This window comes from Malurus melanocephalus, unplaced genomic scaffold, assembly GCF_030028575.1.
Source record: "Malurus melanocephalus ecotype Western Australia unplaced genomic scaffold, MMel_1.1 scaffold_25, whole genome shotgun sequence".
Lineage (NCBI taxonomy): Eukaryota > Metazoa > Chordata > Aves > Passeriformes > Maluridae > Malurus > Malurus melanocephalus.
Genome location: NW_026623257.1, coordinates 1,733,035 through 1,759,344, shown reverse-complemented (window position 1 = coordinate 1,759,344; position 26,310 = coordinate 1,733,035). Strand labels below are relative to the sequence as shown.

At 40.0% G+C, this 26,310-nt stretch overlaps 1 protein-coding gene across 1 annotated transcript in view; it reads left to right on the top strand.

The window, feature by feature from the left end:
* The window catches only part of ANKH (ANKH inorganic pyrophosphate transport regulator), a 97,951-nt gene extending 74,579 nt beyond the window's left edge, over positions 1-23,372 (top strand). The window contains exons 8-12 of the mRNA XM_057390381.1: positions 190-285; positions 18,189-18,318; positions 19,306-19,429; positions 20,013-20,112; positions 22,334-23,372. Coding sequence (XP_057246364.1) covers positions 190-285; positions 18,189-18,318; positions 19,306-19,429; positions 20,013-20,112; positions 22,334-22,450 — 567 coding nt within the window. The 3' untranslated portion in view covers positions 22,451-23,372. The remainder of the gene's footprint in view (positions 1-189; positions 286-18,188; positions 18,319-19,305; positions 19,430-20,012; positions 20,113-22,333) is intronic.
* The last annotated feature ends 2,938 nt before the right edge of the window (positions 23,373-26,310 follow it).

Sequence of the window (26,310 nt, the reverse complement as noted above, 5' to 3'; positions counted from 1 at the left end):
TGTCAGTTTAAGTGGAAAATGTTCTGTAGTGGTACAAAGTACTCAGAAAGCTCTAGGTTATAAAGCAAACAAGCGAAGGCAGACACGGACAGGCACAGCCAGTCGGGTCCAGCACATGACCCTGGTGCCAGCAGCCTCCCGGGAGTCTGGAGCCAGGCTAATGCTCGCTATCTCTTTCTCTTGCCCTAGAATAACCCCAGCAATAAATTGGTGAACACCAACAGCACCGTCACAGCGACGCATATCAAGAAGTTCACTTTTGTTTGCATGGCGCTGTCCTTAACGGTAAGAAATGTTTGTTCAACTCAGTGGTTTTCATCTCAACCAGAAAATTGTCTTCTCTACCTAATGCTAAAAGCACTAGCAGTTCAATAAAGGTGAGTTGTCTTGTCTTGTGAAGCTCTGTTGCTTTTATTTGGAGAAGGGAGTGTGATCACAGTATTGGAGTACCAAGAAAATCAGCTGTCAGTAACTCCGGCTAAATATCAGAAAATCAGCTGTCATTAACTCAGGCTAGATATCTAAAAGGCTGGAGTAACTTAATTTTATTTTCACTGCTTTTCATTTCAAATCAGGATCACATGCAAAAAGATATCAGAGATCTGCTTTTAAACTCTTTTCGGTTCTTTTTTTTTAAATGGACAAAATTTCAGTGAGTTAGGAAGACAAAAGAATGCATTTTTGCCACAGGCAGCCTCTCCCTGAGCATCCTTCATTTGCTGGGAATGGTGGGAAAGGCAGCTCAGGTTGACCCTGCAGTAGCTGTTCCCTGCTGCCTCTCCCTGCCCTGGGTTTTCATGTGGGGGTACTTTAATGCTTGTTTGTTCTGTTTGCTCTCAAAATGAACTAAAAAGGGCAATCTCAGAGATGGTGCTGACACTGGTTAAAGAATGTAAAGCTGTGTCCATGCTGGGAAGCATTGCATGGGGATGACATTCAGGGAGAAATTTTGCTAAGCCTGCCTTGTTTCAAAGTGACCAATTTGCACATATAAATACAGTGCATTTTCCCCAAGAACACTGTTTCTGTCTTCTCACAACAAACAGGCAGTTGTAGAAGAAAACTACTCCAGCAAATATTGGAACAGATGAGCAGGGTAAATCCAACGTCTGTTTCTATAAAGGATGGATTTATATTAGTGCTTGGGGCCATGATGTCATCTCCACAGTACCTGCACTGGCAGGACAAAAGAAAAGSAAAATAGGTTTTTCACAGAAGAAGTCTTCATCATGCTARAGGAGTACTTGGGAAAYGTGGCAATTTTTTTAGGACACAATMCTCAAAGTTCTACAATTGRATGTACTCATACCCCAGACAKGTTTGCTGTTTACCCTCAGRTTGCATACTTTCCATGGGGTAACTGGCTGCTTTGGAACTCTCTGCTCCCGTGTTCACAATTTACTGTTGATTAAGGGARTGCTGACAGAATTTCTCTCTCTCTTTTATTTTAGTCTAGACTGAGTTGCAAATGGTTCATGCATGAAGAGAAACTCATTTATGTCAAAGGAAATGTTACAGTACACAAGTCAGAAGTATTTGTAACCATCCCCAACCCCCTGCCACAACCTGGGAATGTGGGATACAGTACTCTGTGTTATTTCACCRTTGAAAATGAAGTGGCTCAATCCATCCATAGCTGAATTACATTTCTTCTGCTCTTTGTTTCCTATACTTTTTCCCTAAACTGCTGCAACTGGCCACCATCAAAGACAGAATTGCGTGAGCCAATGTGGCATCTGCTTTGTCTTCTCATTTTCTTAGTCTTGACCTCTTTTTATGTGRCTTAGAGACCAGCAGCTCTTGCTCTAACTTGTATTTCCTACAGTATGAAATGGAGACAGAGATATGCCTCCACTGAACTGCCCATTGTCTGGAGATTTTCCACGGTTCTCATGTTACCTACCATCACACCTTGAGGTTTTTTCTTGTGTCCTGTGCCAGGCCAAAGTTACCTTCTCTACAGCTGGARCCTCTCTTGAAGTCTATCAGTGTTGTTACAGACCCGTGAAGGGGAAATCTTTGCTTGTTATAAGTTGTTCTGACAATGCTGTTTCAATCTCAGAGCTTTCTCTGTACTGACTGTAAATCCCCCTTGGTATTTATCAGTTTACTCGGGTTCTGATAGATTACAAGCTTTTCACATTATCCTCACCATCCTCTGCAATTACCATAGTAGGCTTTTGTGTTGTAACCTTCTGGAATTCTGTGTCCAAAAGTTCTCCATTGTACTTTCAAGGGCAGTTCTTTCATAAGATCATCATGAGACATCTGCCCTGCACTGAAATTCCAGAAACTCTTTTGAGGTCCATAGCGTTTCCTGTCCCGTTTCTATTTTTGCCTGCTAGTGACAGATTCTTGGGATTGCTTGTCAACAATAGACAGGAGCAGAAAAATAGACACGAGCTCTTAGATTCTGTTGGATTCAAAGGCCTGAGCCTGCAAATGCTTCAGCGCACAAATTCAGTATATGTTGGGATGGCTCTCCTCAACGTGTTCCACAGGCACCAAGGAACTAGACTTCAAATTTGCCTCTGTTGTGCCCAGGTGAAGTCCCACAGCCACAGTGATAGCTGTGTTTTATTMATTTTATTTTATTTTACTTCAACAAATGCCCGTCAGTTTAGTGGCATCACCATTGGTAACACCTTGTTCTTTCAGGTCAGAGGTAAAGTGAGGAAAAGTCTCCCAGGCTGATTAAGACAAAATAAACCAAGTACTTAGGCCTGTCATGCCTTTTCCATTGGATGATCTATAGARGGATTCCAGAAGATGTAAAGATTAAGGAAGTCCATTAACCACTCAAAAAAATAACAGTGAGGCTTTAAGTACAAGCAGCAGCCATGCAGGGAAGTACTTTCCCAATGTAAAAACCTGGGAAACCTTCAATCATCAAAGACATACTTTTTCATGGAATTGGGAGAAAAATGTCCTACCTCCTTCCACAAGCCAGTCATGATTGCACATGAGTGACATTCAGTGCAATCCTACTACTGCAACAGAAACACCTTTTCACTGTTGATAGTGACAGTATTAGGTCAGAGTAGAAAAAAAAGGCATAGTTTTGTTAAGAAGCATAACTGTGGTTCATTTAAATCTCCATGGGATTTRAAAGGCTGACTAGAGCCATTCCTGTGTGGCCATTCCACAGTCCGGCTAACTGTGCAGCAGGCACATGTGTTCTGTCAAGTTTGATCATAAGTATTGCTCAAGGCTTTGAAGCATCAGGTGGGTATTAAAGCTGCTTCTTCAAAAAATTGGAATTAATTGTATTGCTTAGTGAAAAATGTGCAGACAAGCTGTTTTATTTAAATGCTATAAGTAGAAGCCATTAAACTCTTGATAGGTAAGACAGCTGTTGTGATTAGTCATATTGATGTGGTTTTTGTTGTGAGTAAGCGGGGATTCCTTCCAAAGCCATGTTTTGTGACTGTGCAACTGAATGTAAAATTTCTATAGCAGAGGGAAGGGACTCAGCTGTAGAATTTCACCCAGGACCATTCTGATTTTAAAAAAATAAAACATGCTTGGTAATTTACATGCAGTTTAAAGAGTGTGAAYAGTGCTGTTTGCCATTATCTGTTATTTCACTGCCATTAGGCATTTYGGGAAAAATGCTTCTTTCCATACTTAAGTAGAGATACTGCTCCAAATGTCAGTGCTGCTGCCAAAGCAGATCAGGCTGCTGAAGAACTAAACATTTTGKTTCAATGSTAGACSKGTTTAGAKGGTCCTGCAGGTCARCCCTGAGGTTGCTGCACAGTTGTAAACTAAGTGAGGACACAGGTTCATGAGAGAAAAGTGGTGCATTTGCAGCAAATATCCCTTTGGCTGTGGGACGTGTCAGCCTCAGTACACTGCAGAAATCCCCAAATAAATTTGTCTCAGTGCTAATGTGCTGCATTTCTCCATTGCTCTGTCAGGGGAGAGCRCTCCCTTACACATGAGCTGTGTGTAGAGGGGCAGGCTCTGGAAGGAGCAAGCTACTCAAGGGAACCCTGCTATACCCAGCAGCAGTAATAGCAAATAGGCTGTGCTTTAGCACGGGGTTTTCTTACAATAGTGGTAGTGAGCTTGGACACCACAGTGCAGAATTCAGGGATTTTTCCAAGGCAGCCTTTGATGGGACACAGATACTGCCAAATTACCTTTCTCTCTCTCTCTCTCTCTTTTTTGTTTAATTCTCTCTCCATTTCCCAACTGAGCTCTTTTTTAAGTCTCTGTCATGACACAGAAGTTGCAGGCTGTTAAGATCCTTTTTCCCCGGCTAATGTTAGCTGCTGGCAGACACGTGATTAGTGTTTGGTCATCTGCCTCTGAACTGCATGGCTTTGCAGGCTGATTTCTCATTAGCTGTTAGTGCCTGCTATATGAAAATGATAGAAGCCTCCTCTGTGAGGGCTCAGGCTGCTTTGCTGCACCCACTGCAGCCTCTCCTGTTGGTGACAGCCGTGCCCTTGTGCACGTCTGTGTGCAAAACCCCCGAGCTCGTGTGCCCCGAGCTGAGACAGCCATCGATTGTGCAGGCAGCACCAGGGAAAGTGGGACATTCAGCTCTCKGAGGGACTGGCAGCAGTGCATCTGTCATGGCTCAGAGTCTGCCGGAAGGCAAGTGATGCCTTAGTTAACGCGAGGTCTGAGCACACCCTCGTTTAAGCAGCTGCCACTGGGTAAAAGCATGGCCAGCTCGGTGTGCCTGGCATGAGATCACTGCATGGGGAACATACAGGATGCTGCTCAGAGAAAACAGCTTCTCAGCACTGTGAAAGCTCCCTAGCTCACTGCCACTGAAAGTGAACCTGAGTAGTCTGTACTTGCTTGTGAATTTATGCCAGGGAAAGAGCTATCAATTCTTGCAGCAGTAGTTCGAGAACTGTGCAAGTTGATTCAGCTTTGTCTTCCAACAGCCTCAGCTGGGACAGACCACAGTGCTTTTGGGATACAGTTCCAAACCCCAGCTCCTGTTGCTGCATGGTTCCTGTTAGCTGAAGTGTCAGCAAGACACGTGGCCAGTTACCTTCCTATTCTCTAGTGTTCTGTGTATTACCACAGGTCTTCCCTTCCCAATAAGACAGGCTCAGGCTGCCAGGGTGACTGCTGTGTGCACCACACCGTGTTCATCCATCTGTCGCCAAGCCAATGTACAGCAGCAGAGCTGCACAGTACTTCTAAGTTTTAACATGTGTGCTATTAGAAACAGCTCGAAGSTCTTTCCAGCAATTTAAAAGGAATTTCAACGCTGCATCTCTTTCCTTTAAACGAGCACATGGTTATGGACAATTGGGGAAGGTAGCAGCTTTCACAAATAAACAGACTGATTAACAGGAGAAGCTAATTGTGTAGAATGCTAGCTTATACTCAATTAGTGAGCACTKCTTAAGAAACAAAATCCAGATGTTCAGATTTGCCCTGGGAATTTTTATTCATTTCTGCTTGAAAAGACTAAAAGATAGAGTGGAGATAAAGTATTCACATTTACACTCATATGTGTGTGTGATTTATGCATTACTTATAAATTTCATATTTACTTGTTACAAACAAATGAGTAAGAACTTTAAACCTCTTAAGAAAAAAAAAAAAAAGAACATTGTCATGAAGTTTCAATGAAAGTGAAGGTTTAGGCACTTCAACTGAACAGATTGATGTGCATTGTGTTGTGGTAATCAGATTCAAATTCCAGGTCACCTGTATTACATTTAAATCTTAGTGAAAGTTTAAATGTAATGTACTTAGGAGCAGACAGCTGGTCAGTTTAATGGTTTATATGCTTAACCCTGAGAATKTAATATGTACATGTCAATACATGTCAAAATGTCACCTACTTTACAATCAGGTTTTGTTTATTGAGTCCTCAATTATGTTGCTCATAATTGAGGAGTCTAACRATAACTTTAAAATGTTTCTAATATTAGAAAAATTATTTTCTATTTCATTTGTTAGGTAATCTCTTATATTCTATAAATAAAATACATTTTTTATAATTAGAGTGTAATATTTAGATTCATAATGTGTTCTTTTGACAGAGGATAAAAAGTACTGGTTTCTAAGGACTTCTCTGATGAGCATCTATACTTTGAGGAGTTACTACTGGCAAGTGTAGTTTCTTTCATCAGCTGGTAGTTATCAGTCCCTTAGAAAGAGGAGCACACAGACATTTTGTCAGTTCTCCAGTGATTATGCCTTGTAGCACAGCAGCATAAGCTACCATCACCTGGCAGTTATATTCATCTCACAGATTAATGTATAATGTATGTATCTGATAAGCATGTAATCATATTCAGTGTCGTTATAAGTGAGGGGTTTTATATTATATTATAACCATCAGAAGGTTTAAGCTGCAGCATTTTAAATGTTTGCTCATGTATCTGTTATATCCCTCCAACCATGAGAAAAAAGAGGGACAGATGCGGGGAACCGTAGACTTGCAAGATTCAACAGGGRGACCCCACCTCAGTCTGAAAACAGCAGGGTGAGCTCCAGTCACATCTTGCTGGATCCCTGTGATGGGATYTGTTTCAGCTAAAGAGGGGAGGAGGAAAGTCTTTTTGATGACAGTGTAGTCATCAGATTTGATGACAGTTTACTGCAAGCCATCCCATCATTTTCCTAATTTTCAGTCATCATCTGCTTGGTTATGTTCTATAATTAATCATCAAGCACCTACGAGATAAGAAGAAAACCCTGTTCAAGAACAAGGAAACCAGTGTAACAAGAAAAAGTCCCTGTATGAAAAATGAAAAGTGCAGAAGACAGGACTCAGTAGTTGCTGCTTCCTACTTAATTCTGTAAGAGCAAGGGTCAGCCACCGTGGAAAAGAAAGAGCTGTATTTCATTCAGGCTGAGAAGCATTGTCTCTTTATAAGACAACTCAAAATGCCTGAGCTTYTGCTCTCTGCTTTGGATTTGGTTATGCCAGACCAGGAGCTGCCAAGCAGGGACCGACTGCTGACTCTCCTGTCCAGTTGATCAGCAAGGCTCCACCAGCYAGTGAAATGCAGCACTGACTGATAAAATTGGAGTCAGAATGAGTGAAGACAGAATATTCATACCAACTCAGTATATTATTGCAATAGCATTGCCTTATTGACTTGTTCCCTCATGCTGTGCAAACACTTCATACTCAATAGTTGTTTAATTTACAATTGAACTCAGCAAATCATATTTCCCAGCCTTCAGTCTGGCAGCTGATTTTTYCCATGAGGGACACAAAAGACTGTATGGTTTTCATAGGCCCATTTGCTCTCAAATATTCAGTCTGTAGTGTAATAAATACACCATTTCATATCCCTTTCTGCACTTACAAATAAGTTCATTTTCCACATGATAAACTAGGCTGTGTAAAGCTCTTACATACATAAGAGTGATGTATTTGATGTTTTCAACTCTGCTGTCTGCTAAATAATGAGACATAAGCAAYTGCTGAGAGAAGTTAAAGGAAGAAGTTGAAGGAGAGAAGTTAAAGAATTCATTGCACGTCTGCAGCAAGACTGACTGCTGACCTACTGRATACCCTTAGCTTGCACTCAGGATAATAGGAATTAGGCTTGCATGTTGAAAAATGCCAGGAAACATGTTCCCATTTCACTGAAATCTTTTGAAGGCAGGAGAGGAGTGTCCATAGCATGAAATAACTGCATGGCAGATCCCTGCAGTGCACAGCTCTCACTGGGTGTCAGGAGTCCCATGGCATTTWGCCACTGTGAATGCACTTCCTGAGCTGCAATAGCTAGAGAAGTATCGCACATTCCACTTCCTTTGCAGCTTCAGAGATAAAATACCTGAAAGGCCAAGAGACAGAAAATTGCATTCAGGGCCTGACACGAGATTAATTTTTAGATACCTTAGGCGCCTTTGCTGTAGTCAGAGGGTGTGCAAAGGAATATTTTTAAAGAGTTTGCCACAAGCAGCACCTGTGAACATGTTTTCACAAAAGTGTGGATAGTGTTTTTCTCCTGTCATAAAAAAAAATAAGGTCAGCTACCACGACTACTGTGAAATCAGTATTAGACTGTGAAATAGCAAGAAAATGTAGAAATACTTGAATTTATCCCCTCAACTTTATGTATTTGAGCAAACAGGAGAGAAGGATTGTTTGTACTCATTTGATTAAGTTTGGTAAGGATCAGCCTGGAGTGGAGCAAATTTGCAATTCTGACCGTTGTAAGAAACTATTGGRGCTTTTACTTTTACTTCATTACTCCTCTTCCACTCTCACTTACAAGCCCTTTAGCCAAACACCCTCTGGCTCATCTACATGCTTTCAAGACATCCAGATGCTGGAAAAACGAACAAAAAAAAAATAAACCAACCTGTTTCTGTTTCCTTGTGACTGATACCATGGATTTCCTCAGTGTATTGAGAGGGTTGCTACCAGAAAAAAAAAACTCCCAGTAATTGCAACTTGTATGGTTTTGATAGCTATAAACATTCCAGGCTGCTAATACTGGTTCTTAGTTCACAAGCTAAAATCTGAACAAAGTTTTTCTGAGATCCTTAATTTAGGCCTTCTTTTCTGTGCTTTACACCTAGGCTGCATGCAATGCTGAAACCTCCTCACTTACCCATCTCAACTCTTCCAGAGATAGCAGGCATTCTGAGCATGGCCTATTAGGGCCAAACTCTAATTTGAAAAAGGGGCAGTACTGGAGGGGGGTTTGTGGTGAAATAGGAGCATTTTTAATGCCAAAGAGAGAGCCAAAGATGTAGTCTTTGTGCACTGATGGTGCAGAAGAGCAGCTGAATAAGTAGGTAAAAATGGACTGAAGTTCRCAAAGCCCCTTTTTTTCAGAAATTTTTAACTCATGATCTAGGGCACAGCATCATGGTCTGAAAAAGACAAGCCATATGTTTAAGTTCCTTGGCATTTCAGATACTCAGCATCTTCCCTGCAAAAGGGGATTGTACTATGACATCCATTTAGAAACCTCATTATCTGTTCTGTCTTGAGGATTTGGCTACTGTAGCATTTCTGCCTGTCTAGAAGAAACAGCTGTGCCACCCCATGAAAAACAGGATTCATGATAATTTCTTTCGAAGTGAACAAGGAAATCTGTGAATTTTTTAGTGTTCATGTGCTCAAACTAGAACATTGTACAGACTAAGTCACTCTAAATTTTTAGCAATCACAAATTTTAATTTTGGATCTAAAGGGTAACAATGACTTCTGACTCAGTAATGCTTTTCAGTCTTTGAAATGCTTGTGTTTGTAAAAACATAGCCTCGGATATGAGCCAGAGTTTTGCAGCGTTGTAGTACCAGAAGGTTAGTTATCAATCACTGCACTAGAATTTGTAAATGGAAGATTACATAAGAGCCAACTTTCTTAAAGCGGTTTGTGTTGCTGCATTAACTAGGGTGAGCCTTTGCTGCTTTCTAAAGGTGACTGAGGTTATATGATTTTGTGTGGCGAGGTTGTTTTTTTAGGAAGTCTGACTGGAGAACTTCAGAGTTTGAATAATAATTGATTTTTTCAATGCATCACACAGTATCAAACCACAGACTAATACTGCCAATCCCCATTCCCCCCTCCCCTGTCCAAGGTCATGCTTACAGCTTTCCTAAACTGGAAATTTTCCTGAATATCTCCTTTTCTGCTTATGAGAATAATCAATTCCCCTTGAAGACTTTCTAGCTCAGTATATCTCCATTCCTGGTATTTGTTGCTTACTTCCAGGAAAACCTTTTTATAACAAAGAAGAGCTTAGTCATGGCTAGTACTTAGCTTTAAGAAACAGTACAAACTGTATTTTCTTCAGAACTGAAGTACTGTATAGGTTTATTTTGSCTTCTGTGTAATTCTCCCTCCTAAGTTTAAAGATAAATGGAAGGAAATGAGAGTAACTGAGTTGGTCAGAGCATGGTGCTAATAATGCCAAGGTTGTGGGCTCAATCCCTGTATGGGTTCATTTAGGAGCTGGACTCGATGATCCTTGTGGGTCCCTTCTAACTGAGAATATTCTGTGATTCTCTGAAGTGTATGTAGGAACCATATTTTGCTGCTACTGTATCTACCTGTGACATTCAGTGTCAGAATTGCAGAGGCCACTGGATTTGGCTGTCTTTGTTTTGCATCTCTACATTGCTTTATTATCAAAGGTTACAACCCAGCCTTACTAAAGYCTTGGCAAAATAGGACTGAGAGACAGTGAAATCCGCAGGAATAAATGTCACAACAAGAATCTGGTCCTTCTCAGAGGACAGAACCCCAGCTGCTGACCATGCCAGTATTTGAAATTCCCTGGGTGACAGAGTTCATTGTCCTTTATCTCTTGTGAGTATACAAAGAAAGGATGTAAAAAACATGAACAGGTTTTCCTAACTTTCAAATCTTACTTCACCAATGGTGTCATTATATCCTTATTGTATTTTAAAAGATTTTACAAGTCCTGTCTAGAATATGTATACTTGAAAAATGCAGCATTAACTTTTAAGACTAAATCMATTTTATATTTACTGATGTAGACCATATGAAGACCAAGCACAGCTTTTATAGTAATACCACTCATCCAGTGGATGAATTTGTTTTCACTGCTTTGATTTTGCCCAYCTCTGAAGTCCAGGACTGTTTCTTTAATCTTCAGGCTGCTGGCACAAAAATAACAATTGGAAAATGGCATATTGACAAAAAATAACAATTGGAAAGTAGCATGTTGGCAGACAGTTGCTCAAGAAGCTCTTCACCTTTTCAAGGTCAGGTTTACTTCCTCTTGCAGTAAAAACTATTTCAGACATGAATAGAAGCATTCCTGCCTGCTCAGAAAGATGCTGGACCACCAGAGGCAGACTTCATGAAATCCTCACGAGGGTCTTGTCCTATCCATGGTACTGCATTGAGCCTTTGTCCTGGAACAAAGATTTTTTGTTTGCTTCAGCGAGGTGGAGATTAATGTCTCCTTCATGATTGTTCAAGTTTTACACAAAGGGTCTGTTCTGCATTAATGGCTGGAGCAGGCAGAAAAGGAAGCATCAAAAATTGTCCCTGCAGCATGTTTCTGCTCAAACTCCATCTTCACAGTAGTAAGTGCAGCAAGGGGCACAGAAAACTTGGGGCAGAAGAAATTTGCTAAGTTGGGACATGGACAGTTTTCAAAGAGAGACCASAAATCTGCCATCTTTGGTTTACTAAAGCTTTTTTAGAAGTGAAGTAAAATATCCTGCTTTCTGTAAAAAAAAATTTAAGCAGCATAATTCATTGGGGAGATATAACAACTACCTTAAACAACTTAGTGTTTAAGGTTTAATTCCCCATTTCCAACCCRGCCTGGAAAATAACCACCTAAGTACTTTCAGCAGCAGCTGGGGAGAAAGCAGATGTGGCATTGTGTTAAGGCTATCAGAGTGTCAGTGAATTGTGCAGCTGCTGGACCTGCCTTTATTTCTAAAGAACAGCTCTGTCACTCTGGAAGGCTGGGGGAGGGTTAGGGAGATTTAGATATGTAGAAACCATTTATTTCAGGAGGAGATACAAAGTTAGGAGGTGTTCACACAAGCAGGCTCTGGTTCCCCCACTGCTTGACAAATTTTMTGATGGCTGATTTCAGCTTTACACTCCCTGCTCAGAACACAAAGTTCACAGAAATCTATACTGACTTCCGTGTGCCTGAGGGATCATCATAATAAGAGATTGTCCTTGTGATTCAAGTCATCAGTATTATGATAAATCAAATGTGACTGTGGTCTGACATTTTTACTGCTCACCAATGCAGGGAGCATTTTTTGTTTCATGGGATCCCAGAATTGTTCAGGTTGGAAAGACCTCAGGAGTTCATCAGGTCCAGCTTTTGGCTCAAAGCAGTGTCTGCTGTGAAGTCAGGACAAGTTTCCTGGGGCTCTGGACAGTCTGTTCCTGAAAATTTTACTTTTCCCACACAAGAAAAGGACCCACTTTCTGAGTTACAGGGCACATGAACACACATCATAATGTGTCTCAACAGAGCATCAGACTGCAGCAACCTTGACCCTGAGATATGCTCAGTTGGTTAGAGCATTGTGCTGATAATATCCCAAGGTTGTGGCATCAATCCTTGTGGCGGCCATTTACTTGAGAGTTGGACTTGATAATCCTTGTAGGTCCCTTCCAGCTCAGAGTATTCTGTAATCTCTGACTTAATGCCTCAAAGTCTCAGACAATGGGATGATGAATTTAGGGTTTTTTTGCTGTGTATCAAAAATCAAAATTGCCAAAACTGGTGTGGCTCTGCAGAGATTGCTCTCTGACATGAAGTACAGCAAAGACAGCACATGAGTCTGCAGGTCCATTTCGGCAAGGATCGGGTTATGCTATCCACAAGCTTCCATAGCAAGTCAGTGATGCTGGCCTCTAGTGTTGTGTCATATCCCATAATTCCTCCACAGACTCCGAAGAACTTTATGATTGTTTATGGAAGATTGTTTTAAAAACAGCCTAACTGAAAAAGAACCCAAATCTGTAATTTTTTAAGACAACACAGTTTTTACCTTATTATTTTCACAGTAAATTACAATTTCCTGTCAACAGGCATTATTATGCCTGTATGATAAAACCTAGACTTTTTGATTTCTTGGTCCACAGTGAAACACAAAGCCCTTTTTGAGTAAATCAATGCATCACCTTCCTTCATAAAAAACCTGTTGAATGCTTTCTGTGTTTTTCAACTACCTGAGAGGTGCATGGTAGCTTCAGGAGGTATTAGGACTTTGTATTCTGTGCCACACCTCTATTCAACATGAAAACACACCTCAACTGGAATCTGAAAAGGAGGGTAACTATTAACCATTCCTGTTTTTTCAGTATTGTTAAGCAGCTAACAGTTAAAAACTGTCATTACTTTAATTCTTCATAAAAATACAGAAGTCCAGTTTCCTTTAACAGTAAGATGCTAAAGTAAGATTTTGAGTGAATGGTCCCAGTACTATGTAGTCATTTAGAAAATTTCATTTTCAAGGTCAATGAAGGTACAGATTTGAAGTAGCCATAAAAACAGCACTAACAAATCAAACATTTTTTTCCCAACGTCTTACAAAATAGATTGTTGAACAGAGGACACAAGTTCAGCCTTTGTCAGAGATGCAAGTTAAAACAAGATATTATCTTGACATCAAAAATATATCTGTGAAGTCAGCTCATCTTGTGTGTACAAGCTCTGAAAGGAGACAGAACAATGAAGGTTCTGTTTATGTCAGAAAGAGGGAGGCCATGGAGAAATTTGGCAGATCAGGAGATCCAACCATGTAAGAGCCAGGCTATTTTTTTTATTTGCTTATTGCACAATTTAGAAGGCAAATCATATGATTTATAATATTCCATATTAATAAAACTTATAAACTTAGATTATATCATCTAAAAGATCTGAGGTACAATTCAAAGCTGAGATGTGTAATCATTTGCAAAGCAGATTTCCTCTGCCCTCACTGGGCACAAYGTAGCTTAAATGGTAGATAGGTAATGAGCAAGGCATGGGTTAAATTGAGCTGCAATCCTCAATATATACACAGAACAATATCTTGAGGGTAAAACACCTCACTTGGACATCCTTGCTTCTGCAAATATAACAAGTTCAACAAATGATATGAACCATCTGCTGAGAGGTTTTTTTTGCAGGAGAAAAGTAGAAACTGCATTTCATCACAGAATAACCTTTAATATGTTAACCATGTTCCACAATAAGATATATTATTCCAGACTCATTCCAGATTGCCATATGTCTAACCTATTTTTTAAAACATCCATTTCGGATTCCTTAATTTCTTTCTGAGGAACATAGATCCATACCRTGTCTCCACCATCTGCCAGTGTTTCTTCTAACTGAAGACTGCACAGAGTCTAAAAAAGCTGTGCTGCTGTTCATAGCTCACTGGAATACTCTTTTGTGCCTTGTATTTATCAATGAATGTCTCAAAAGACAGGCAACTTTCTACAAGTGCCTAAAAGCAAATCAGTCTGGCACCCTGCAGGTTACTATACACATGACAATAGCCTTTGTTAGCATAATGTATTATAATGCATTATGTAGTGGGTCTCTGAGGTTTAGTAATCCCTGTCAGCAACCAGAATAAATGGAAATAGCTTCCAGGAGATGGAAGGCCTATGAAAAGACTGTTATTTTTCAAGAGCTGTAAGCATTCACACTCACACATGCAGCCTTTGAAACAAAATCTCATGAACAATCTTTCATCACAATCATTTGTGGAAGTCAAATGCCATAATTGTACTTAAGAGAATAAAGAAAAATTGAACTGAACACTAGAAGTTCTGTACTTTCCCTACTGAAATGAAGATTTGGTGCATTCTCTCAGGCTTGGTGACAGCAGAAGTTTTTAATTTGGGTTTTTGAATATGCTTAGACAGGTAATTTGTTAGCTGAAAATAGCCGGGTTTCACATAAAAATAGGCACACGTCTTGAGGAGAGTGTCTAACCCATAAGTGAGAGAGTTTTTTAGTTACTTTTAATGCACAACTATATTGAGAGAAAAAAAATCACTGATATTGGATAATAGAGCATATCCTGCACGGGATGAAGGTGAACCACAGTTACTGAACTCCTGAAGCCATAACTCCCATGCAGACTGGGAGAGGCATCTTTTATGTTACACTTGCCCTGCTTTTTATGCYCTTTCCTTCAGCAGCTCCCAGTGACCTTTAACAGGGAGACAGTACTAATCTAGCTGGAGCTTTGATCTGAGCTAGTAGAGCTGCACTAGTTTTCTTATGGTGCTGTGAGGTGTTAGCATACTTAGTACAGTTTTTCAAATTTTACTAGTGTGGAACAATTAAAGGCATAACACCTAAAGCCAAAACCGTTCAGATCAGTTCAGTTCCTAAAACATCTTCAGAAATGCTTAGGTTACTGTTGTTGATATAGAGGTAGCATCGTAATGCATACTACTGTCTTTATGCAGAACTGCTTATTCTCTKTAGCATTCCACTCTGCTCTTTACATCTATCTCCATTTCTTCCTGTATTTTTAAAGCACTCATCACTGTTCAGTTGAAGTTCTGGTTAAATGATCAAAAGCTTTAAAAAAACCATCCTTTAATATCATGCTGCACTCATACCATAAGAAAACAGAAAATCAAATAAGCTCTGTTAATACAACTCCACAAAGAAAATCCTTTCTCCCAGAACACTGAAATGCTTCAGCCTCAGCAGACTTGCTGGGTACAACACTCAWCAGCCAACTGCAATTGCAGCCTGAAACTGCAGTGCCACTCTGCAAGCACRTTGCTTGCCTCTGCAGAAGCTTTCACTGTTAGTCCTCATCTCTTGATTAGATTAAATGAAGGTATAGCTGTAACCCTAACTGAACCATTTATTCTATTTTTAACCTTGTAGACGTGCATAGAAACACAGGGCGGGAGAGGAAACAGTGTCGTATTATGAGAAAGATAAGAAACGTCCTATAGTTAAATCTGCTTCCTAAAAATCTTTCCTGATCTGAGTCACAGGAAGTTGGCACTGCTAATACCAGTAGAGCCTGTATCTAATTGTCTGTGCCACAGTCCCATTTTTCCTAGACTGCTGTTACCATCTTCTCCRGTCTTCTATCAGGCTTCACCTTGACCAAGGTAATGACAAACATCATATAGACCACTCAGAATCACAAAAAAGCTGACTTCATCCTATTTTCAGAATATGTCACCTGTAATAAAATCATCAGCTGAAATACCTTCCTGTTTTGCATGTTTAGTGTTGTTCTTTGCCTGAAGTAGAGCCTGGGTTTTTTCCACTGCATTTTGTCTTTGAAATAGCATGTAAGCTTCCAAAGTTGCAAGCACTCTGAAATTTAAATTGCAGAGGGCTTGAATGATGCAAAGCATGAGTTTCTTTTCCTGAGGCTTTGTTCCCTGTGGGCATTGAGAATATCATGCACTCATAAGATGATACAGAGGGGTCTCTTAGCAAAATGAAACTAGTTATCAATTGCAACCAAAAAGACAGAAGAATGCTGAGACAGAAATAGAAGGTCCTTCTGCTGCCGTATCTCACCTCCCTCAACTGCTTATTCTTGAGCTTAGCAGTCTTTATCCCCCAGCAGCTGTATAAGATGTGCTCCTTCAAGCCATTTATCAGCACAGCTCTCTGCTGGTGGGGGGATAGGGAAGACTGCAGTTGGCAACAGCTGAGAATTCCACCTGGGTGTAAGTCATTATCCATAACTGGCAAACTGATTTTACTCCAGTGGGAGCTGGATGGACATTGAGCCTGTTCTTACTAAGGCCAGAAGGAAACCTCAGCTTTAGAGAGCAGGGTTGAGTACAGTGCCTTTGGTCACTCGCCTGTCTAACCATATTCAACACTTTTTCAAGAGGCTGTTGAAGAGGGAACGGCTGCTCTGTTTGCCTCTTGCGGGCAGTGGGCAGGCTCTGCTGTTGGCACACACATACGGAATCAGCAGCAGCAGCAACTATATTGCTCACTAGGACACAAGTGGTGGTGTGCAGTGCAGAGGTGCTAAGGTCTTTGCTTTCATGAAAACAGCAAATTAGAAATGAAAAGTGGGCATCTCTGTATCTTATTTTATTTATTGGACTTTGAAGAAAGATTTGACAAAATATTGCCTGTAACACTGCTTTACAGGGCATTTGCAGTGAGAGTGTGTCTGCCTGAGGGTGTCTTTAGCAATGAAAGACTTCACTCTCTTGTTGTACAGTTACTTTTTAATAATGGAGTTCTCAAMCACAGAATCTCCTCTGCTTTAGATTGTCCCCTCTGCTTCAGACTGGTACAAGAAGTGCTCAGTTCTTTAGTCTTCTGCTCTTGCCTTCCTCCACTTACTGTTYTCTGTAGAGGTGATGGAGATACACCACAAGACAGCATCAAATTAAGTCAAGTAAAACATGCAGCTGAAACAAATGAATAGTAGTTCCTACCCTAAGAAGTGGAGCAGAAAACTGAAGATTAACCTTCATGCAGGAAAGTGAAATATATTGTTCACCACACAGTCAGAACATGAGACCTCCCACAAGCCACTCAGTGACAGGCCTTGGGAAACTTCTGCAGCCTGGGTGCTTGTAGGCTGAACAGAAAGGGCAATTTCTGACACACAGGCAAAGAATGWGTGAAATCCCAGCTGTCTTAGAGGYGGTAGGACTTCAAAGACTAGTTTGAAAGGCYATCTGAACATGTAGGGGTGTGACAACTGGATAAAAARAAAAGAGCTAGTTKCTGTGATACTAGGTGGTATGCTTAATTGTAACAAGAGTGGTTTTAGAGTCTTACAGACTATTGTACAGGCAATGTGCCTAATTTACAGGGTACACAGGTTTGTAACCTGACAAGAGGAGTGCCAGAGCATTTAAGGTCCCAAGTTTTGTACCATTCAGTCATCTCACTTAACATTCACTTTACTACAAGAATAACAGTAAGAAGCAATTTTTTAAATCACAAAACCAAATTAAATAACAAATTAGTTATACTTGAAGGTACGTTTTCTTTTAGGGAATGTCCTGTCAGGGCTGTTCTTCCGTGAGTGCCCCTAGAACTGAAGCCAGATCGGCAGCTGCCAACAGCCSCTTCAGCTCAGATGGAAGCCCTGCCTCAGGAATGGCCAAAAAAATTAAAAAACATGTACTGCCACTCTGTCAATTGTCACAGTTTTTCATGGAAATCTTCCTGTCCTGTATGRACTAAACAACACACTCTTTAATAAAAATAACAAGACGTAGTGGATTTATGGCCTGAGAGCATTCTGACTGCATTTTGCCTTGCTATCAGACGTATTGCATACCAACAGTTCTGGTTTCACCAGCACATTTAAATCCCTAGTCTTAGATTTAAATCAGATCTCTGGATCTTTGAGGACTTTTGTTACTAAATAATTCTGTAATCAGTTTAGGAGTACAAGTGTTTTAACTAGACCAAATGCTATAAAAATCAGKTTTTTTACTGTTCGTGTAACAATAAGCCATTCAAGTACAACCATTTGCAGAAACAATAAAAATTATTTCTCTATGCATCAGACTTGGTATGTGAGGAAAATTATGAGTAGGAATTGCTTCTCTCTTCTTGCTTCTAAAGAAGAATTGCTTCTAAGGAATCTCTCTTATGTATATGTGTATTTGAATGCAAGCTAAATATAAATATATAGTATGTATATTTACCATTAGTAGAGTTGTCTACTCATCAGTAAACAAATATTTTAGTCCAGGAGGCCTACCTTTTCATGTGCTTCACTTCTGAAATATAAACATTTCTTAATTTTGTTCTTTCTAGCTCTGTTTTGTGATGTTTTGGACGCCAAACGTGTCAGAGAAGATTTTAGTTGACATAATTGGAGTAGACTTCGCTTTTGCAGAGCTGTGCGTCGTTCCTTTGCGCATATTCTCCTTTTTTCCTCTTCCAGGTAAAACAAATAAAGCAAAAACAAAAGTTCTGTAACCTCAAAACCAATGTTCTATATGGTCTGGATGTACATATAAGCATGGCTAAATGCATGCCTAGCATGAGTAACAATGTATTGAAGGCGCTGGAGACCCAGAATGTTGACCTTGGTAGTCATGATAAAAATCTTGCAGTAAGAGCAGTCAGTCAGCAGGCAGATTTCTCACTGTCCAAAGTGAAGCCTGAATTCTTTCTGTTGTGGTTGACCAAGAACAAGCACATGAATGGCAGTAGCAACAAGTGTGTGCTGTGGCTGAAAGGGGCTGAAATAGCATCTAAGATCACCTCCACATGAACATCACCTCCATTAGTGTCCCCTTCTGCTGCCAGACTCAGTGGCTCTTTCTGAGCATGAACATTGCATAATAAGAGTTAATACTGCTATCAAAGAGCAAGACAAGCTTGACAACAATAATCAAAATGTTTCAGGCTTCTAACTCTTTTAATAAATGCAACATCTTGTAGTGTTGTCTGCTTATGCGACAAGACAGTTTTGTAATAAAGGTGAATTACAAATACAAGAAAAGGTACAAGTAGATATCTTTTTTTGGTGCCTGACTGTTACTCCATGTGCCAYATACAGGAGCCAGATGGAAAATTTTCCTTGGTGTGATTTCTCTTTAGGGAAAGGGATAGTTTGGGGGGTTTTTAATGAAGAAAACAGAATGGRCTGTCTAATAAATTGGTTTTAAGAGAGCAGCTCTTASKAAGGAGTGCTGGCTTTTTYATTKGTTTCYTTGTTTTTCCAAATCAATATATTAAAGCAATTTGAACATAAGATGTACTTCCTTTCTAGTAGGGTRCAAAATTACCAGCAATAAGTTTCACAGTGGTTATTTCTGAGCAGTGCTCTCAGCATGAAAAAGCTGCATATGAGATGACTGGGTTTTTTTTACTTCTCTTGCCTCTTTCTCTCCCCATCTCATCCCTTTCCCCTGTTTATGAACAGTGACTGTCAGAGCACACTTGACTGGTTGGCTGATGACTCTGAAGAAGACATTTGTGTTGGCACCAAGCTCAGTGCTGCGGATTATTGTCCTCATCACCAGTCTCATCGTGCTGCCTTACTTAGGGTAAATCATTATTCCTCATACAACCCATGGGTTTGCTTTCCTCTTCATTCCTCTTCCCTGTGAGTTGATAGTTGAATTTGCATAGCTCAGAACATTTTCCCCAAATACTAACCATGATACAAAGCCTAAATAATGCCACTATCTGGAAGAGAAACATTTACAAATTTACAAGCATGACTGTTCTAGACAGGCATGATAGCGATGTCCCTTTGGAAAAAAACACAAAAATGTCAAAGAGGCAAAAACATGTCCTAAGGGGAATTTATTTCCATGTTACTAACCACACTATKAAAGAAAGCTAGTGGAAGAATATTTTGTTTGTTAAATTATCTATTCTACGGCACTCTGTACAAGACTTTAAATTCTTAGCCCATAATTTGATTCACTGTGCTTCTTTTACTAAACAGTGAAGCCATTAAAAAACAAATGAGTCCTTTAAAATATCAGTTATTCTCTTTGGTAGTGTATTTTGTCTCTGAAGAAAATATTTCTATCAGCAGATTGGTTCTATATGCCAGTGCCAATTTAATTATGAATCATGCATTCTCACACAACAATGACTTTCTTTCTATGTCTCCAACAGAGTTCATGGAGCCACTCTTGGAGTAGGATCCCTTCTAGCTGGTTTTGTAGGAGAATCCACCATGGTTGCAATAGCGGCCTGTTAYGTCTATAGGAAACAGGTAAGAATTATTCTCTGTGGGATCTGGTGAAAGCAGGTGATGAATATAGTGGATTTTAGACTAAGAGTACTTAGTATAAGTCCCCAGAATCCTGATTTTGGTTTGCTTGCCTGTTAAGTCTCGGGAGTGTGCAACYTGGAAACTCTTTGGGTTGCTAGTGGGCATCCAGGCCATGGGACATGCTGGTCTGAAGTCAGAGAATTTCTTGCTTCTCAAAACACTTGTATCATGGATATCATGTCACTACTGCCACCAGTGTGTATCTGCTACTACAGTGCATCTTTATGCAGGTACAGCAACTACTCATCCAAGCTTACAATATGTGTATCTATATGTATATATAGAATCACAGATTCCCAGAATGGGAAATGGGAATGGTAGGCGGTAGGTTTAGGTGGAAGAGACCTAAAAGTTCCAACAAGTTGCAAGTTCCCTGCCATGCAATGTGTTACRCAGTGTCACAGAGTGTACACATTTATAGCAATATGTATGCACTATGTAGTACATATATATCTATAGATATACTCTTATTTCTTTATAAAAAACAGCTCTGCTGGACAAAAAGTACAGGTGCTTATGGTTTTTTGCCATCTAGAGGAGTGGCTTAAAACAAGATATACTCTTGCAACAGTTGATAATAAGAGCTTACAAATAATAAAACAGGTGTGTTTTTACATATTTCAAACATACAATCCTGCATGTATGGAGCAGTAGTGATACATGGATTTTGAAGAAGAGTCCACTAAATTAAGTGAAACACAGGATAAATACTGGCTGGGTGTCTGGATATATTGCAGTACCTGCATGTTATGTCCTTCCAGTTAAGTGTTCAAGACACTGTGTACAGTTCAACTCCCAGCAGAACCAACAAGATGTGTACATCATTCTGCAATACAGAATGACTTTGTGGATGGAAAATATAATCTATGCAGTGACTTTTGTTTTTTAAATTAGACTTCTTAGTATATGCCAAGTGGAAATACCTGCTTCTATTTTTGGAAAAAAGAACTACCGAAGATGGAATATCCAAAAGCCTTATTGGAGCTTATTGGAGAATCACTTTTGATATGTGTTAACAGTGCTGGCCATGGCAAGAGATCAAAGTATATAAGGTTCATAAGACAGTAGAAGAATCATAACCTCTKTCATAATTAATTTCTCATGTTTTTCTTGAGAGCCAAGGAGTAAAACTYGTAGACACTGAAATGGCTTGTCTTCACCTGTGTTTCACAACATCCTCATTGCTTGTTTGTTACCATAGTAGCTCACAGAGTCTTTCTGACCTGGGACATTGTGCTTAATTTCTCTCAGTGGTGAGTGCAGGTAGTAAGAGTAATAACTGTGCCAACCTARTTTATTCTTTATTCAATGTGACAGTGGCAGAGCCAGCCAGTAGCTCTATAAACCAGGTTGTTCTTACCTGCAGCTGGAGAGCTACAGATCAAATGTTATGTAGACACCTCTGAAAATTTGGAACTCTGATACACCATCTCAGCTGAATCAATACCTGGGGGGGATATTTTGTCAGCTGTACAATTGTTTTCAGTAAAACTAGTCAGCCTGCTGAGAAATGGGTAATCGGGAACAGATGCTTCAACTTGTTTTGTAGGGGGCTGAACACTTCTTAGCTTTACTAATCCAGGACATCCTGGATGAATCATAGGACTCTTGAATGACCTCCTGCTCCTGCTAGCCAAAAATACTCTAATATTACTTTGGCCTTGGTGAGGCAAGGAATCACAGTGGATCAGCAATACCAAGAAAAGCCAGAATGCTCACATCTTGTAAAATTCCTGAAGTTTGACATTTGAGAAATTAGGTTGCCACCTCATCTCCCTCCCTAGAGAAGCTTTTCTTCTCTCACATTTTGTTTTCCTTCCTTCTTTTCTTAATAAAAAGTCTGTGATGTAAAAGATTCCAGATGCTCTCTTCCCTCCAGTCACGCTGAAGCCTGTTTTGAATGTTGCTTAGCATAAGAAATGCCTGATTACATTTATGTTAGAAAGGAGAGAGCTGAGCCCCAGAAAGGTTATGGAAATCTTCTAAGTTAAGCCAAGTTATTAGTGGCAAGCCACAAATATGACACAAATATTCTAGTTTTTAATAACTAATACTCKAAACAAACCATATTCTCACCTCACTTCTCCCAGCGTCCAAAATTGGTTGGAGTGTGTTGATGCACAACTTACTGATAGGTTTCTGGATGCTTGTTTCAATCTAGAAAAAGAAGAGGAATGAGAATGAGACAGCTGCAGAAGGTGAAGAYTCTGCAATGACCGACATGCCTCACACAGAGGAAATGACAGACATCGTAGAAATGAGAGAAGAGAATGAATAATAAATGGGATGCAATTGTTCTCTGCAGGGACGATTGGAGTGACGCTTCAGCATCTTGTCGTCTCTCATACTTTTTTGTTTGTTCGTTTTTATTTTTGTAATAAAGAGGCCTTGCTTTAAAAGGTTTCAGATAAATTCTCTAGCATACTGAGTATGCTCTCACTGATGAGGGACCTAAAAAGAGGTCTTTGCTTCTTTTTTTTTTTTTCTTTTTTCCCAATTGAATTTTTTTTCTCACTCCATGCAAGCATAAAAGATACAATTGCATCACTGTAGAGTCTTCCTTACTTATGCATCCACCTTCTCTGGACAATCTGCATTTGTCAACCAAAGCCCTGCTCCTGTGCGCCTGTGGGGGTGCGGACCTGCGCTCGCACACGCACACAGCCATGTGCCACTGGCTCGATGCTACTGCCATAACCCCACTCCCTCCCCTCTCTCCTTTCCCTTCCTTTTCTTTATGAGAAATGGAAAAGAAGTTTGGAATACAGAGCTTTATTTTACTTGCTTGAAAATGACTTTGCTACATAAACTAATATACTATGGTGAACTATATCTTTTTGTTTGGCCTCATCACTAGAGCTTATACTGCACAGGGTACAAGACAGGGAGAAATGTGTGAGTCTCCACGAACAAAGTGGAGAAAAACAGATTCCTCTCTCGTGTTGAAAGTGTGTGGATGTGTCTATACACACACAGGTACATCAATGGAGACATACATATATATATATATTTATATATATATGCATATGATAAATAAAATACACACAGGACAAGAACTCTAGCTTTCATTCCATCAGAAAGATAGTAATCTTTTGAAAAATATAAGCATTTAATTCAGAGTTTTCTTGAATCATTAAGTCCCACCTTACATATAATTTTCTTTAGGAAAAAAAAACATGCACTTTCCTCTTGTGAAGAGGGTGATGGCAACTGATAGACTTTGACTGTATTTGAATAAAACAAAAATAAATATTGACAAGCTTTACCAAAGTTCTTGTCCATGGATCTAACTTCAATTTTTAAAGGTTGATTTATTCTCTATAATTATTTCTGTGCCTCTATATTAAAAAAAAATAAGATCAGATAACGTATGCAGGATACCATGCTATATCATGTTACTACACATAGTTCCATGGAATTTTTTATATASAGATGTACACATACTCACATGTGTGTGTGCATGTGTATATATACTTCTATACACATGCACACACACACACATATGTATGTTTTGCTATAATGTATTTACCTATGCAGTAGATCAAATTCCATATGGTGAAGCTCAAGTACTGATGGTCCTCCAAGCTGAAAATTAGGGATCTGGTGATCTGTTGGCTCCCAAGGAAGCRCTGTGTGGGAGTGAGGAGCTGCTCACAGCAGCCCTGCGGAGCTGTGCTCGGAGCAGGAGCCAGGGCAGGTCTGTGTGCTCCGTGTGCTCATGGCTGGAGTAACAGCATGAGCTTGGCTGGGAGAGTCCAGTGGGGTGGAAATGAAGGCTGTGTARGAGGTGAGGGAAGCAGGGAGGTTTTGGGTGTCACCAATGCTGCTGTGGCAGCAGCTTGTGTTTCTGTGTTTTTCTGTKTTTGGCTGCGGGGCAGCGCTTGTTACTGGTCTGTAGTAGCTTGGGTCCTTTCAGATTTAATCATGTCAGAGTCTGGAAACCATTATCCTCCATCCTATATCCATAAATCAGTTAATTTAAACCTTATTTAGTAGAAGTATATTTTTCTAAGTTGTGRAAATTATTATTTAATTGTGGACAAATTATAGATTTATTTGCCAGGTAGTCCCAGCAGTCAGAGAACTGATCAAAACTAAACATTCTTTAAATGTTTTATCAATATATGTGTATGTAGACATACACATGTATATAAATATATATATATATATTGTAAATTATGTACATTTATTTTAAACTACAATACGTTTCCTATTTTTCCAAGTTCAGCTAAAAATGTCTCTACAAAACTACTGAGTTGACTAGTAACCAGTTATGGCCATCGTGAAAGGCATTGTATCAATGAACTTTACATTTTATTGGGAAGATTTGTACCAATTTATAATGTGCAAATATAATAAGAAAAAAATTGTAGAAATTACTGTGTTAACTGACAGACTTGCAAAATCAGTTTATGGTTAATGAGCAGTGGCACTAGGAAGGTAAGACTAAAACCAGTAATTATGTTTTCTGTGGCGCCACAGGGTAAATACTTGTCGACAGTAGTTTAAAACAATTTTTTTTACAAACCCTCACATTAATGTGTGCAGTATGCAGACTGTACACATTCATGATTACAGGTTCTCAAACAGTCATATGTATATAATGTGTATATAGACTGTTACAGATCATGGTGGCCATTTGAGGTCTCCTCTATTCATGTAGTTTTGGTTTCTCCAGTACATTTGTATCCAAGTCCATGAGATGCAGTTTTTTGGGAGCTGTAGAGATGAAGCAAGAAAATATTTTTGTGTAATACTTCTTTTGGTACATGACTATAATTCAAACAGCAGTATTTTTTAAGAGTTATGAGCATTACCAATGTAGGTTTCACGGTAATGATTGCACCACAAAGTAAAAATTTGGAAACAAAGGATAACACTGAGGCTTGTATTTTAGATAAAAGATGAACAAATATTAAAAAAAAAAAATACTGGTCATACAGAGCTAAACTAATGGCACTGTAAAAGATAAATTTTCTGTGTAACACTAGTTCTTTACTTTGCAAGATGCTGAATGAGCACAGAGCAGTGGGATTTGGGCAAGAATTGAAGCAATGATGTAAGGACACATGCATTGCATCTCTTTCTGCTTCCTGCAGGTCATGTATWGCTTTAGATTTCTCTGCTGAATAAAGAAAATGCAATGACATTTCTGCAGGGAGTGGGTTCTATCCCTTGTGCTAGCCCAGGTGCTCACTAGTGGGCAGGCAGGGTGCTCAGCAAGGAGGGAGCTCCCCCTCTGTCCCTTGCAGACCCTGGAATCACTTCTTGGACTGTTGGCAGGAGCTTCAGCAACCTCCTGAAACCTCACTGCTCCCAGTCAGTGGCGAATTGAGCCGGGCTGGTGAAGCAGCCAGWGTGGTGGGCTACAGCCGAGAGTGGGCAGACACCCTCTGTGGCCAAAGCCCCAGTCAGAACATCACAGGTTCTAGAGTCTCTRTCAGGGAGATGCTGGTACATGGCCTGTCCTGCACCTCTTCCTTTCCAAAAGTACCCCCTGAGTTCTAGTAAAATGGCTTAGCTGTCTCTTGTGCTATGGCTTATGAAATGGCTGTCTATCCCTGTCGTAATTATTTTGCAATAGAAACCCGTTCAGGTTCTGTGTCAGCTGGAGCACCGTCATCTCAATGAATTCATGTGAAGACTTGGCCTTTCCAGATGGAATTACACAATCCAAGTAACAATAAAAAGAGAAAAAATGTTGATCTGCATCTTGCATCTTGTATTGCAGAACAGCTCACACAATKAAATAAAAGCAGAACACCGATAAGCTGTGGGTTAATGTTCCTCAGCTTTTAGTAAGTACATAAATCTGTGTTAACTTGTCTYGAGCTTTCCTTTTTCAGAATTAAGAGAAAACAGTGCAGGTGTTTTTCCCCTCACTGCCCTAAGCAGGCTCTCACGCTTACCAAGCACTGGACTTGATGGACAAAGCTCTGCATTTCTCAGCCAGTGCCTGGAGCCATTTGGGTGCAGCAGCGGGTTCCCAGGCATGGGGCAGTCCCGCTCTCCATCCCCCTGGCACAGCCGTTCCAGGCAGGAGGGCTCAGTTCCCTGCTTGTTAGATAGAGCTGCCCTGAGTGAGAGCATTGGGTAAGTAACAGACAAGTCTTTTTRTTTTCTACTCATTTTGCTGCT